Raw genomic sequence first — 14,927 nt, forward strand, 5'->3', positions numbered from 1 at the left:
AACAGCGCCATCTGGTGGATGGTCTGGTTTAAATCATTCCTTTCTTGTGAATAATGGTCAATGTAAAGGACCAAATAAAAGTGAATGAATGAATGCGAATGACATATAAATGATCATCAATTTACTATGTTAATCCCTAAATAATTTCAAAAGAGTAATGCACAAATGATAGGACTTTCCATTTTGAGCTTTGCTTTTGACATGAAGTGCTTGATTTATGAAGGGTTTCTGTGTTTCAGGCCCCTGTGAGTGTTCCTCAGTCAACACCAGTGGAGCAGCCAACAGGATCCTCTGCTCTGGTGCTACCATCTGTAGAAAGGTGAGAGGGAAGTTATTTTAAAAAAAAAGCAGGTTTCATCAACGCCTCACAATGTGTCTGATCTCTCACTCTCATGGGTGCATTTCTCTTTCAGCTGCCTGTCAGATGCAGCTTCAGGTCTTAGTGATGGCAATGATGGAAGTTCTACATCAGGAGGTCGGCATGAGGGGCGCTCACTGAAGCGTCACCAGCGGCGATCCGTACGCAGCCGCTCCCGCCATGAGAAGACTGCAAAGGCCAAGCTAAATGTTCTCAGTGTACGCATTTGAACTGATGAGTTCATTCATATTCTGTCTGCAGCTCTTTGTCGCTAAACAGTTTTAACCTGAATGAATGTTTTGCAGATCTCTAATGTGGGAGACAGAGTAGCAGAGTGCCAGCTGGAAACGCACAACAAGAAGATGGTGACCTTCAAATTTGACCTTGATGGTGATAATCCAGAGGAGATTGCACAGATCATGGTAGTAGTTGTTCTCTAGTTTTTGTCACTAATCATTAAGGAAATGTTAATTGTCTAATGGTTGTTTGTTACTATAAATAGATTCTCTATACATGTATAATACACACTATATATTAATAGAGAATTCACAAAATCCCACTGAATTGGCAACTGACCATGATAATCCACTGTAACTGAACAAAAAAACAAGAGCAAAGGATACATACAACTAATGTTGCTGTCCTTTTTCCTTTTTAATATCTGCTGTATCAGCCAGTAATTTTAAGCCATTCTGTGGAACGTTCTCACAGTATATGTAGTTTTAGTTACAGTAGTTGAACTTCTTTTGCTTTCTATTTCAGGTTGAGAGTGAGTTCATCTTGGAGAGTGAGCGGGAGTCCTTCATCGAACAGGTCCGTGAAGTCATAGAAATGGCTGATGAAAAAGGAGAGGGCATGAAGGATGGCTTTCCCCAGGTATTTCTTAACTTACCTATATTGACAATTGTGATCCTCACCTGCTGAACCTGAGGACGTAACCACCTACATTTTATCTCTTTGCAGATGAGTGATCACCAACAACAGCCTGAGCTGTCTGTTCCCATGCTGCCAGGTTAACAAAGTTTAGACAAAAATACAGTGCTTGATGTCCAGTTATTGATTTTTATGAAGTCCAACTCCTTTACATTTGACCTTTCACTCAGGCATTTCTCACAGCACTACATCCCAGGTGGTGCATTCAGCAGGACGAAGATTCATAGTCAGCCCAGTGCCAGAGTCTCGTCTTAAAGAACAGTTCTTTGGCGCTTCTTCTGCTAATACCTCCTTTGGAGATGAACCTGCCTTAGGTGAGAGAAAAGATTGTTTTATTCCCAGTGGAATTAAACTGTCCCTACTATTTGGTTCCTCAAAGTAATACATTTGACACTGTATGAAAATAAAATTAAATATTTTAATTGATTAAAACTAATTGATGAGTACAGAAAAATTAAGTATAAGTGTTCTAACCCAATCATCTGACCGAAAACAAAATGCAGTTGAGCCTTGGCAGATAATATTTTTGTCAACTTCCGTTTATTTTCATAAAATGACTTCCTCTTTTTACTTTTTTCTAGCTCCCTCCATGACATTGGGCCTTTCTCTGTCCGCTCCATCTGGGACTCTCCAGCAGGCTTTCAGTAAAATGAAGCCAGCTTGTGTAGAGAGATGCAGTACTCTTGATCCCCCTCCTACTGAACAAGAACCAGGCACTGTTCCGTCCACTGAGGCTGGACTCGGCCCATACTCTAAGAATATCCTGGCTCCGCCAGAAGCTGTAGCTCCCACCACTAGCACTACTTTTCCTGCTGTGTCTCTCACATCTACTGCAACATCCTCACCACCTCCCTCAACTGGGAGGGTTTCCCCTCCACCTACATTCACTCAGTCCCAAACTCCAGCTCCTGTCACCAGTGATCCCAGTCCACCTCCTCAGTCTTCCCATGAAACAGCCCCCTCACAGCTTCCACCAGCCACCATCATCCCTCCCTCATCTTCCACCATTTCTCCTCCATTAGCACAGACCTCCGTCCCCACAGTACCTGGGCCTCAGCTGAGCAGTAGTTCTGTCTCTGTCTCTTCAGTTGTCAGTGTTACATCCAGTAGTACTGGCACTGTCCCTGCTTCAGAGCAGCAGCCTTTTAATAGTGCTGTTACGTCCTCTCAGCCTATGAATTCGTCTATCCATGCACCACAGCACTTAACCACCCAATGTCAGCCTGTCCCCATTTCTGCACAGCCCCCTCCTCCCACCTCATTACCCAGTCAGAGCCAGGTCCAGCCACAGCCAGTGGAGTCAGAGGGAGCTGAGCTCCAGACCAAGATTGCTGGCAGGGATGATATCCAAGCTCTAGATAAGAAGCTACGGTCCCTCTTTAAAGACCCAAGCTGTGCCTCGTCCTCTGCGTCAGCGGATCCTAGTCAGAACACGGGGACCTCCTCTCCTCCCACTGGGACTTCCTCCCCTCCACCTGGAGCCGCCCTGGTGCCCCCATCTAACCTTCCCCTCGCCTCTGGGGTGCAGGGTATCCTGGGCCCCACAACCACCCCAGGACAGAGTATCACCCCGGCAGGACATGTACAGACGCCTCCAACTAAGCCCAGGGCACAGGTTAGTAAAAACTGCAGCATCCAAGAATAAATCCAAAATGCTGTTTATTGCGATATAATTATTTTGACATCCCTCTTTGTTCTATTTTTTAGACTTTACCTACTGGTTTTGATCAAGCTGCTACACCTCCTTCTGACATTGTACCCCCGTTTCCTGGACCAAATCAGGTGAGGTCTACTATGCCCCTGTAATACTATCTGCGCTACTACTTTTGTAGGTTTTTAACAGATAGTGTAGGTGTACACATGTCCTACTTTGGATTGTTCCTTATATCCTCTTTGTGTGACTCCACAGTCACAGCAACCCCTGGGTAATTTGGACGCCGAGTTGAGGAGAGCTCTGAGCCCAGAGACTGTTCAGGGAGGTAACGTAGTCCAGCCTCCAGCAGCAGGTTTCGTTCTGGGACGTTTCCAAGTAAGTTTAGTCACAGCTTAAAATGTATCTGGTTAATTGAGTCTAAAACGGTTAATCCTCTTAAACCACACAACCAAAATTGTCTCCCTCCACTCTTTCTCAGGTGTCTGTTGCAACTGATGGTGTGTCCAGCAGTGTTCCAGGTCCCTCGAGTATTGTTTCCTCTTCTTCCCTCACAGCGTCCTCTACCTCCTCTTCTTCCTCCTCCTCCTCCTCCCCCTCAAGTCCAGAAAATACCCTCCAGCGGTCATCCTCTCTGTCCAGAGGAGTTTGTGAAATTGACGCTATAAATGGAGCCTCATCTCTCTCTGCTCATCCTGCCAGTCAGTCCACCACTATTGGGCGCTTCCAAGTGTCCACGAGCACCAATGCCACATCTGGGCCAACCACTGGCTCTAAAGTGGGACGTTTTTCAGTCACAGGTACATACCAGGTTCACAGCAAATTTAGCTAGCTTTGATAAACTAGTGTAAAGCCCTGCTCGCACGGGACTAATATTACACATGGTCCTCCTATACTATACTGAGTACCATACAAAACTAATGCTTCACACGATCTTACCAGTTATTTCACTGCTAACACTGTAACTGAACAGGCTATATGAACCATAATTGTTTTAAAAATGGAAGACCATTTTATGACAGCCATCCTTTGTTTCCTTTGATAAGTGGCCATGGTATAAGTGGTATAATGCACTCTGAGGTGTCTTTATAGAAAGTCATACTCTGTGGAGGCATTGTTGCCTCATTCAATAATTTAAATCTATCCTATTGGCAGAGGCTGCAGTGGGAATTATTAATTAGGGCTTTGATAGCATTTGCAAATTCAGCAGCCTTATCTAGCTACTAGGCTTAAAAATCTATTATGTTCTAACCATATCAGAAGATAATCCTTGGATTTGGTCAGTAAATTGGCATGAAACAAAGATTTTCTTCATCCCATCCACAGAACACAGATGTTTAGGGTACATTCAGAATCAGAATCAGAAATACTTTATTGATCCCCGTAGGGAAACTCTTTAGGTTTACCCCAGGTAAACCTACTCTATTGCAGTAATGACCTTATGTTTTTTAATTTCCCTCAGTGACCCCAGCTCCAGCAGCAGGCTCCAGACCATCACATGGCTCCGGTATACAGAATGGGCCCTCATCCGCAACCTCTGATCCTCATAAAGCACAAACCCATTACAGTAGTGACAATGACGACGACTCTGAGGCTGAGGACGAAGCTTTGCAGAAAGAAATTAGCCGTCTCAGAGAAAAGTAAGTCACGTGTTCACAGTCCCACTTCACACTACCTTCATTTCCTCTTATGAATGTCACTTCACAGCTCAACAGACATGTTTTAACATGACTGCCTGCCTGTTTTTCTGCATTTCTTCTCCTGCTCACAGACATATGAAGGAGATCCAGGCCTTGCAGACTCGTCAGAAAGAGGAGATAGAGGCGCTGTTCAAACAGATGGGAAAATATCCTCCTCCTTCTGTCTTCTCACCTGCTGTGGCGATGGCTGGAGGTCGACGTAGGCGCAAAAGCCACAAATCTGCTCGCAGTAGTGGACAACCCAGCCCCATACACTCAGGTAAGGACAGTGAACTGGCGTGTTTTTTGTTTTTTTTTGTTTGTTTTTTTTGTTGTTTTTTTTTTGCTCTTAAAACAGATTTAATCCTCACTTTAATATCAATGCTACAATTTGTGTTTCATGTACATGCTTTACCACTGGTGGTTCATGGTTCAGAGTCCCCTCCAAAGCAAAGTTCACCCTCAGCAACATGTTCAGAAACCGCAACAGAGGCATCACAAGCAGTTAGCAGGTCATCCATACAGCAGCTCAGATTCTCTCCATCCATGTCCCTCAGTAGTTGCTCCACAGGTATGTGCAAGCACTTAATCTTGTCACAGTGAGCTTACTTAAACCGATTTTAATTTATTTTCTAGTTCACATCTCACTTCCCTTCTTGTTTCCCAGGATCAAGCGGGACTAGCTCCACAAATGGTTCAGGCAACTGCCAGAACCACTCTACTTCCCTGACCCAGGCAACTGGACCGACTCCTCCTGCCTCTCACACCCAGAAGGGCAAGGGCACCTTCACTGATGACCTGCACCAACTGGTGGATAACTGGGCCAGAGACGCCATCAGCCATTCCCAGTGCAAGAAAGGTTCTAAAACTGGAGCACAGGCAGCACTGGGACATGATGTAGGCATTCAGTACTTTCTTTGAATGTAAAAACTGTCTTGTCACTGGAGCATTTTATGACTGTATGGCCTTATATGAAACTTAAGTTTTTGTTAACCACTTGCTGTCATGTAATAATCCTGCATATTCAGTAGTAACACTCTTTTCTCTATTACAGATTATCCCTCAAGCCAACATGGGCCGTAAATTCTCAGCTCCTGGCTACCTCTGCCCAACACTTCCCACATCTTCCAGCACCACATGCACCACCACCACCACCTCTCACCTCCCCAACCCAGCTAATCCCTCTGTCCCTTTGGGGCCTCGCAAAGGCTCTCTGGGCCTAGTTGCCCAGGGGTTTGGATACGCCTCAGCCCCGTACAGTGCTCCTCAGTGGGCCGGACCCACAGGCACATGCCAGGTCAGCATGCTTAACCCTGCACAGCCAGTAACACAGTACCAGCCGCCTACGACAGCCTCAGTGTCCATGCACCAAGGCTACCACATGGGAACCACACCAGCCCCCCAGAAATCAGTCAGCCCCGGAGTGTCCAACCTGAGACCTACGTAGCCGAGTCAGAGCCCTGGTTCAGGCTGAGAGCGAAGGCCACACAGGGCGGAGAGGGCAGACAGTTGTTGAATGAGAACCACTAGCTCTAATTGCAGTTTCCTGGTTAGCTGGCTGGATACTGTGCTTTTTATTTTTATTTCAACTTTTATTATTATGTTTTTTCTGTAATAGAGTTGACCTGTGTGGTTCAAGTCCTCTCGGGCAGAACGAAATCTGTCTTCTTTGAGGGAGAGTGCAATATGCATCCACAGCACAAGAGTCTCACACTTGGCCTGCTATTAGCTGTGGATTTTGAGCTGTGACGAGTCGGTTGGTCGTGTCTGGTGATGTAATGACCCAAAGGCATAACCAACAGCTGCCAAAGATGTCTTTTGAGAGCAGACATTGAAATGTCGTCATTCCTTTGAAGAGGAGACGGTAGGAGGGATTCTGGTTCACATCCTTACTGGTCCTGACTTTAAACCGAGCTGGGACTGAAGACAGTTGAACTAATACACCACAATAGACACACGTGTGCACACACACCTGACTAAACATTAACCTGCTTGAGTGACTTGGGACGTTAGGTTAAGTTGTTCAGAGAGTGAGGGGGGGAGTGTACAGAAAGTGGGAGATAAGAATGGGACAGTTAGTTTGTCCCTGATGGATTAGAAAAGTGTGACTGGTGGAGTTAGGAGAAGAAAGACATAGTAAGTTAGGCAGGCGGGAGTGTAAATGAAGGTTGCAGTATGAATACATCCCAGTGACTACCTATTAAGTAAAATGCAATAATGGCAAAGAGTAGATAAACTGTCCCTTGTAACTGTGGCCTTAATCCCCAAACACATTTAAAACATTGACTTTGTAAATAGATATTTCTTTACTGGGTTATGATTTCATGTCTAGCATATTTATGTCCCTGTGAGAGTCTGGTGTCGTTGTGATTTGAGTTGTCTATCCATACAGATTTATTGTCGTACTGATTTATTCTTCATGTCTGATATGTAAGCCAGCGGATCTGCCACATAGAAAAGCATTGTCCTGGTGTTGACCACCATTTTCAACTTAAGAGTTGATGCTGCTGTAAATCACGATCTGGGTAGAGGGTGTTTGCAGGGTGTTCAAGTTTTTGGTTTTTTTTTTTGTTTTTTTTTACACAAGAATGAAATCTTGTTAAGAATCCCAAGTCGACACATGAAACCACTTCACTTAGTGTTTAGCAATGAGGTATGAGCAGCTCACAATCTGCGTATCATATCATACAAAATGAAATTTTGGTTTATTGCAATGGTATTTATGGAAGGTTTCAGACTCCCCACTTCTCCCAGTTGTTTACACAGATGGTGCACAATGCACAGATGAACAGGTTGTTAGTGAAGTCATGTTAAATATCTCCGCTCACAACATTTAGCCGTGACCTCTCAAATCACAAGTGTCTGGGGTTCTCTCTTTCTGTGGTCTGTTTTTGTATGCGTATATTTAATAAAACAAATGTTCTTTATGGACCTGTATTCAGCCATCAGATTTTGATGTTGTTTCACTGTAATTATTATTAAAGGTTGTTAAACAACATGTGTAGTTAAAGGAATATAAAAAGTGCAATTGCAGGGTTGTTGTTATTGGTATCCTACCCACCAAGCAGGAGTAATCCTGTGGTTTATTAAGCTCTTCTGTCTATGACTGCCCTGCCCCCCTTTTCTATTTTATTGTGTATATATGTTAATGTGAGGTAAATGCTTTCACGTAATGCTCAGCCACTAGAGTATGCCTGTGGTGACCCACTCTACATGCACATGCACTCTAATCTGTAAACATGAGGAACACTTTAGTGCCTTGCATCCTCACTAATGACCAGTTCCAGATTCATCCAGTCCTGTAGCTGTGACTGTACTGCAGAAAACCAGTTAACTGGACCTGTACAAAACGTAAACACTCACACGGCTAACTCAGCATGCAACACTCTGAAACATTAGACTGAACACCACACAGGACTGCAGAACAAAGAGCACACTGAGTAATGTGGCAATGTTTCTTTTCTCTCTCCAGTTACATTTGTGTTGGTTGTGTAATCAGCTGTGTATTTATATTTGGCTCATGCGTACATGAATTTGGCTGACATTTGTTTTTTGTGGATTTATCATTAAACCGTTTCATAGAAGCACTTGTTCAGGCAGTGAGTGAGCTGTATAAAGGTTGAAAAATGCTCACCACCTCACACGAGAGCCATGCTGTCATTCTGACTCTTTCACCTGCTCGTAGATTGGATGAATAGTTAAACTTCTCTAGAGAAAAAAATAAGTTACTGCAATGCAGAATATGCAATGTTTGAAGTTTTAAAGGGACTGAGAGGTTATGGAAACATTTGCATGCTGATGAGGGTTGTTACTGACTTAAGCGTTTTTGATATTGGAATGTTAGAGATCTTTTTTTTTTATTATTCTTTGCCTTCTTGTCATCACAAAGTGTTGATCTGTTCATTTGCCATTCACCAATATCACAGACACCACTTCAATATCAGACTATCAACATATGATTTCTGCATGCCGGCTTCACTGATGTTTAATCTTACAAATGACAACCAACTCACAGCTGGCCACTGTATGGCACAAGCTCACAACAAAGTTTAAGGTCCATGTGCTATGCTATTATCAGTAATTGTCACAGACCTCAGTCCTGTTTGAGGCTACTGACACACAGTAATATCTGTTGAGCTCTTATTTCTGATCCCTCCTTACTGACTTCCTGTGATTCAGTGTCTGTTTTGTGTATGTTTTTCACATTGTACAAAATGTAAAAACAAATAAAAATAATATCAATTAAAGCACTTGTCATGCTTATTGGTGTTATGTCTGGCTATGTTTGTTTTTCTTTATCTGCTGTACTCCGTTCTCGCTTGCAAAAGAGATCTTGATCTCAATAATTAAATAAATGTTGTATATATAAATGAGGGAATATCTTGTGGAGGAATTCATCCCATACATATATATGTACACACACGTTGTTCTAAACTTTCTTTGATTATTTTGCCATATTTATATATACACATACATGTTTGTTTCGCTATCCCCATGGGGACAGTCATTGACAATGCTTTCCCTAACCCCTAATCCTAACCTAATTGTAACCTGTATCCTAAAACCAAGTCTTAACCCTCAAAAAGCAGTCTCTACCTGTGAGAACCTCAATTATTGTCACAACCGTGACACAAGTCACCATGGGTTAGTGTGCATTCAGGTTAAAGTCCCCTCCGGGATACAAGAACATGAAATACACACACAACTGATTTCTGTGGTTACGTTTTTATTTTTTACAAAACCAGATAACATTTCTCCAAATATCGGACATAGCACCAATTCATTGCAAGATGAACTTAATAAATGTATGAAATAAATATGAAAACAAAAGGAAAATCGTGGCTGGATTCTCTAAAGCGTTGAGGAAGCTGTGGAACAGCAACACAAAATCTCAAGTGTCCAGTCTGCGTTTCTTCATGTACTGTCCTTGTCTGTACGGACTGAAGGCTTCACCTGTAAGGTTGAAAAAGTAGATTAAGCCAACAGCTTACTAACAGATCAGCGACTCTTCTCATGAAACCTCACCTGGTCTCGCCTGATACTGGTTCTGATGTTGAGGTCTGGACTGAGCCCGGTCCTGTCCTCGGCTGTACGACGGGGCCTCGCCTGGAGGTCTGCCCGGGGCTCTCTGAGGGGTCTTACTGCGCGTCTGCATCTGGTGATTCCCGGGCGTGCCGGGCTGGAGCCCTCTGGAGGACGGGCCGCCTGCGGGGACATCCAGCTCCTCAATCCCATCCAGAGTGAAATCCCAGAGCTCAGGATCATCTGCAGAAAAAGACAAACCAGAAGAACTGAGTGAGGCTGACTGCTAAAAGATGAGGAGAGGCAGGTTTCCTCACCACACTCTTTAAGTATGTTGAGCCCTCTGGTGGTGGCTTACAGCACCTGCTAAATACTCGTCCCTGCTGCTGGGCTTCCTGTGTTCAGCCGAGGTGCCGTCACTGAATGCAGGCCCACCTTCGTGACCTGGAGGAATGGATACCTCTTTATAAAAACACCAACACCAGAGAAAAACACATTCATATTCCTAAAAGTTAACAATAAAGAGACAAACCAGCAGTCTCAAACCTGGAGGTCCCCCACATGTTTCAAATTCAGTGTTACATCTGGCCTGCATTATTTTCTGTTTTTTATTTTAATCGTTTTATTTCCTAGCAAGGCTGAAAGTCAGAGCATAAAAATCGATTCTATGTCACATTTATCGAGCTGTGCCTAATTGCACAATTTTCAACACCAACAGTTTTAGCAGTTTCAAGAGAGTTGGACTTTTCAATTATTTGTTGTGGCATTAAATGTGACGGCAAGCAGAAACCTGCTGTTCTCAAGGTAAACATGTTCACGCAGTATTACTGTACTGTGAGGGAGACATCTATTTCACACAGAGTATTCATGCTGTCCCTCCTAGTAAAGAAAAACCTGTCCAGTGCAAAAGGTAATTTGAGTTTGAGACCGCTGCTGTAAACAGAGTGAAATCACTCGAATTATGTTACACATGAAGCCCTTACTGGATCCTCGTCCAATAGGGACCTCTGTGTCCTCAGACTTGGCTTGATCCTGGTTCTCCTGCAGCCTCTTGGCCTCCATCTCTCTCCTGAACTTCTGCTGAAGCTGCTGCTGTCGGAGCTTTCTCAGCTGTTTGGGGTCTGTGTGCGCTTCAGTCCCGACGACGTCCACCGAGTCCATGACAGGTCTTAGGTGAAGAAACGGAGGAAATAGATTGGAGGTGATGCACAAGAGACGAAGACGAGTCAGTGCCATTAAAAACAGAAACTAGACCCACTGCTGTTTACCTGGAGCCGACGTTCTCAGCCCCCCTGTCAGGAGCAGAGCCAGCAGCATTAGGAGTATGAACTTCTGAACAGTTCTGGTTCTGGTTCTGGTTGAGGACTCTGGTCTCCAGCGGAGTCCTGCTAGGACCCACCGCAGATAAAAGCTTTTCCTCCCGGACCAGACTGGAGACCCGGGCCTCCTCCACTGAGGGCTCATCCTCCGAGCGTTTAGTCTGGGCTGCGTCAAGAGGAGGAGGAGGCTTTGTGGAGAGAAGAAGTCACAAGATTCAGCATCCAAAGAATTTGTGAATGAAAATAAAAACACAAAATGCTAAAAGTTTATAAACTGTATCTGACCTGTTTGGGGATCTTGTTAATGGCTTGGAGGTATTCTTTATTTAGGATGCAGTTTCCAAGAGCATTACCGAAGCATCTCAACAAGACCCCCCAAAACAACAACAACAACAACAACAACAACAACACACACATCTAAAATCAGCAAAAGTTTTTGATTGATGATTGAGTCTTCTTATAACAAAACATATTTTAGAAAGATTGTATGTTCTAAATGATTATGTCTTCATATAAAAATGCAAATTCCAGTACTTCAACGCTCTCTTCATGCCATCAGTGACAGCTTCCTTTCTCGCCTTTTCTAGTGACAGAGCTTTAGACTTCAGTCCTTCACTGACTCCGTACCCTACATCCTCATGAAACGACCCGTCCTGGAGGAAAAGTACACGTTACACACAAATTCATGTGGACAACGGGAGCAACAGAGGGTGATAAACATTGCAGGAGAGAATACATAATACAAAATTCCAAATGAAATTAATCTTGATCAGATGATCCACCATGTGAAAATATTGCTGAAGGAATAAAATAAATATATTTATCTAACCTTCAGCTGCACTTTGACAAACGCGCTGACTCCGACATAAAACTTCCCATTGATGAGGTCGACAAAGTCTGTAAAATACAGGTGTTTTGTTAGTCTGACTGCGAGGCAATGGCTTGACTTTAACAGGATCCTCTGGCAACAAGAAGCTCTGAGTCGTACCGACATTCTGCTGAGAGATGGAGTGAGACCATCCGTTGTATCCAAACATCTCATTAGCCAGGCTGATTACACGATGCCCTTCAACATAGCACACCTGCAGGAGTCCATTCAGGTGTTTTAAGGTTATATCTAAGTGGTCTTATGCAAACTGATTTGTCAAACTGGAAAATTTGGGTAAAATTTCCTCCATATTGCAACAAAATCTTACTATTTCCACTTGAGGAAAACTACTACCACATAACAGCGATGAAAATGCGTTTGTGCAATAATTATGTGACTATAAATTCACTTTAACCCAGCTGAGAGAAACACATGTAACTTTGCTTGTTTGCAACATTTCTACAGTTCACACAAAACAAAGGCAGAGAGATAAACAAAGACTTGCCCTCTGTCCTCCTCCAGCCACTCTGGTGCTGATGTACTCTGGTCCCAGCTTCTGTCGCAGAGCGTTTTGCACCGCCTGGTACTCATCGGCTGTGTAGGTACACTGACAATACAGTCCAGTTAGGTGAGCAAAAACAAACAAACCACACACATATAGCCCATGACATAATAAAAGGGTGGATGGTTTTTCGGTCAACCCTCATTGATCTTTGATTGAGTAACACCCTCAACCAATGCTGTCACACTACCTTCTGCTATCACATGGCCACACGGTTTTAAAGTTGATTTTCATCTACAACTGATACAATATAGCTATGTATTGCACATATAGTATTGATAGAACAGGTTGGAGCAATGTGTTTCAAACACAGTGTTGTACCAGTACAAGCTTATGTTGTGCATCCAAACACTGTTCAAATCCACAGAACTTTATTAACTTCAAATTCTAGTGGAGATCCCAAAGTTCCCAAGGAAATGTCAGGATGGATCTTGGGGAAATGTGTATAAAATGATGGACAAGACATTGCTGGAACGGTGCAGCCATAAAAAGATGTAGTCCTGGGTTTAAATATTTCCCTCACTGTAAACATTATATAGCTTCTTTTCACTACCAGTGCATTACAACACACACACACACACAACACACACCTTGAGAGGCACTACCATGCTTCCCTGACTGATAAAAACCCAGGATTTCTCTCAACTTCAACATCTGTACGACATGAACACATGCTGAGACCGGTGCAGCTGTGCTTTACCTACTAGTTAATTAATTCTGCACACCTGAGCCTCATTTGAACGAATGCGTCAGAGTCAGGAGCTTTCAGTTAAAGGAACTGGTGTGCTAGTGTGATGTTTCTCTGCCCACCTGTCCGAAGCACTTGGGTGCAGAGATGCTCCTCTCCTCAGCGTTACTGGACATGATTGAAGAGCTCTCCTATAGTCACAAAAATAAACAGGCAATAGTTAAGCTAACCCTAAATAACAAGCGCCCTCTAATCATCCATAAGGGTAACTCCATTATTAAAAGCTAAAATGAACCTAGAAGTGAAGCTAACGTTAAAGGTCTGTTTATCGGCAGGTCAAACAACTAATGCTGGCTTCAGTTAGCTTGCTAATATTACATTAGCCATGACCGAATGTCGTTTTAAGTTAGTTAGCCCATGCATATAAATACAAACTCACAAGTTAAAATTCCTTAAAAGTGATTTTTATGTTGAAGTAGCTAGCCGTAGCACCGGGATATTTGCTACATTTTAGCTAAACAAGACGAACATGTGAACTTCCCGCTCGGACAACCGGAGGAGGAGTTTGTGCTGCCTTCAGGTCCTGTCGGAAAATAACTATTTTAACTGAAATGTCGGGATAAACCAACACGGAACTGTGTTTTCGTATTAATTTTCTCATGGGGAATTTCATTGTTAGTCAACATGTTTTGAGCATAGGCTGTGGTTGTATGGTACAGTCAGTCTGATTCAGTTTTGTTGATACGATTTTGTGCGTTATCCCTGACTTCTTCAAGAGATCAAGCACTAAGCACAGTCTTTAGCAGGTTCACACTAATCACAGCTGGTGTTGCTGTTGCCATAGAAACGTTGTCCTCTTAATGGTGGGAGGCCAGTCCAGGACCTACAGTCTCTGTCCAGGAAGTAGTATCAAATGTGTTCAAAATGTGTGTTTGTAAAATAAAATAAAGAATGAAATAAAACACAACATGCAGCCCTACAACTTGCTTATTCTGATTATTAATGTGCATTTCGTTTATTTTTTATAGAAAACAATGGCAGTTTTACCAATAGCTCCCATGTAATGTGACCTAGTGACTCCAAATCAATACCAAAAATGATTACAACACAGAACACATATGTGTGTCCTAATTCATGCGCAAAGGTCTCAAGAGCTAGAAATACGACTTTACGAGGCGGGCGTGAAGTGAACATTACATTAATGGACTAGGAAGATTCAATTAAGAGATTCATGATTTCACGATAACGCTGTCATGGACGATATTCTTCTCGTCTACTCTTACTTGGGAGTGGCTGTAAATTCGTGATACTGTCCACTGTTCATTTTGTTATTTTAATTTTGGAGAATGAATGGACAGTTCATGTTTCTTCACTTTTTCTTATTCTTAATTTTAATATTTGACTTCCACTGTAGGCCTCCCTTGTCTTTTCACATGTTATCACTCTTCGCTTTTCAAATGATTAAGACTGAATCTGAGGTGAAAGAAACTTCATCTGATTGTCTATTTGGCTTCTTTTAGGCCGACTGCATGAACAGATTAACTTTCACAACATGCATATGAATGTCATGATTTGGTGTCTGCTGGATTTGCGCACCAGGCAAAAATGTAATTCACACATTTGAGGAGGCAACTGAACTGTAGCCTACTGTATGCCTCAGATCTTGCGTGATGTTTATACCAGTGAAGTTTCTCACGAGACAGAGTTATTCACATCTCGACCCATGGCAATATGGGATTATCTGCAAAATGCTTTGACAGATGGCACAACACCCACTGTGTTAAACGCCATAGATTGGGGTCAGTGCTGGATACTATGCGTTTACTACCTCCCCACTCTGTTTATGT

The 14,927-nt window shown here is 43.1% G+C and overlaps 2 protein-coding genes across 7 annotated transcripts in view; one reads left to right on the forward strand and one right to left on the reverse strand.

Moving 5' to 3' along the window:
• Nucleotides 1–8,868, forward strand: part of LOC122875090 (serine/threonine-protein kinase WNK1-like) — a 30,893-nt gene extending 22,025 nt beyond the window's left edge. For all 3 annotated transcript variants that reach the window (XM_044193853.1, XM_044193855.1, XM_044193854.1), the window contains 15 exons: nt 240–319; nt 414–576; nt 664–780; nt 1,121–1,234; nt 1,322–1,370; nt 1,462–1,605; nt 1,873–2,906; nt 2,999–3,073; nt 3,201–3,320; nt 3,424–3,742; nt 4,405–4,582; nt 4,714–4,901; nt 5,058–5,192; nt 5,289–5,518; nt 5,676–8,868. In XM_044193853.1, coding sequence (XP_044049788.1) covers nt 240–319; nt 414–576; nt 664–780; nt 1,121–1,234; nt 1,322–1,370; nt 1,462–1,605; nt 1,873–2,906; nt 2,999–3,073; nt 3,201–3,320; nt 3,424–3,742; nt 4,405–4,582; nt 4,714–4,901; nt 5,058–5,192; nt 5,289–5,518; nt 5,676–6,068 — 3,339 coding nt within the window. In that variant the 3' untranslated portion in view covers nt 6,069–8,868. The remainder of the gene's footprint in view (nt 1–239; nt 320–413; nt 577–663; nt 781–1,120; nt 1,235–1,321; nt 1,371–1,461; nt 1,606–1,872; nt 2,907–2,998; nt 3,074–3,200; nt 3,321–3,423; nt 3,743–4,404; nt 4,583–4,713; nt 4,902–5,057; nt 5,193–5,288; nt 5,519–5,675) is intronic.
• Nucleotides 8,869–9,330: 462 nt separating this feature from the next.
• Nucleotides 9,331–13,676, reverse strand: rad52 (RAD52 homolog, DNA repair protein). 4 transcript variants are annotated; one of them, XM_044193875.1, is made up of 12 exons: nt 13,520–13,676; nt 13,203–13,271; nt 12,336–12,437; nt 11,951–12,044; nt 11,792–11,859; nt 11,497–11,615; nt 11,248–11,323; nt 10,912–11,150; nt 10,627–10,811; nt 10,007–10,087; nt 9,647–9,886; nt 9,331–9,574 (listed from the first exon to the last, which is right to left on the reverse strand). In XM_044193875.1, the coding sequence occupies exons 2-12, from the start codon at nt 13,254–13,256 to the stop codon at nt 9,513–9,515; spliced, it is 1,320 nt and encodes a 439-aa protein (XP_044049810.1). In that variant the 5' UTR covers nt 13,257–13,271; nt 13,520–13,676; the 3' UTR covers nt 9,331–9,512. The 4 variants fall into 4 exon arrangements, with proteins under 4 accessions (XP_044049810.1, XP_044049812.1, XP_044049813.1 ...); XM_044193877.1 differs by lacking the exon at nt 10,007–10,087; XM_044193878.1 differs by lacking the exon at nt 13,520–13,676 and having other exon boundaries at nt 12,336–12,424; nt 13,203–13,248.
• Nucleotides 13,677–14,927: the final 1,251 nt, after the last annotated feature.

The sequence above is a fragment of the Siniperca chuatsi genome, linkage group LG4 (genome assembly GCF_020085105.1).
Source record: "Siniperca chuatsi isolate FFG_IHB_CAS linkage group LG4, ASM2008510v1, whole genome shotgun sequence".
NCBI lineage: Eukaryota > Metazoa > Chordata > Actinopteri > Centrarchiformes > Sinipercidae > Siniperca > Siniperca chuatsi.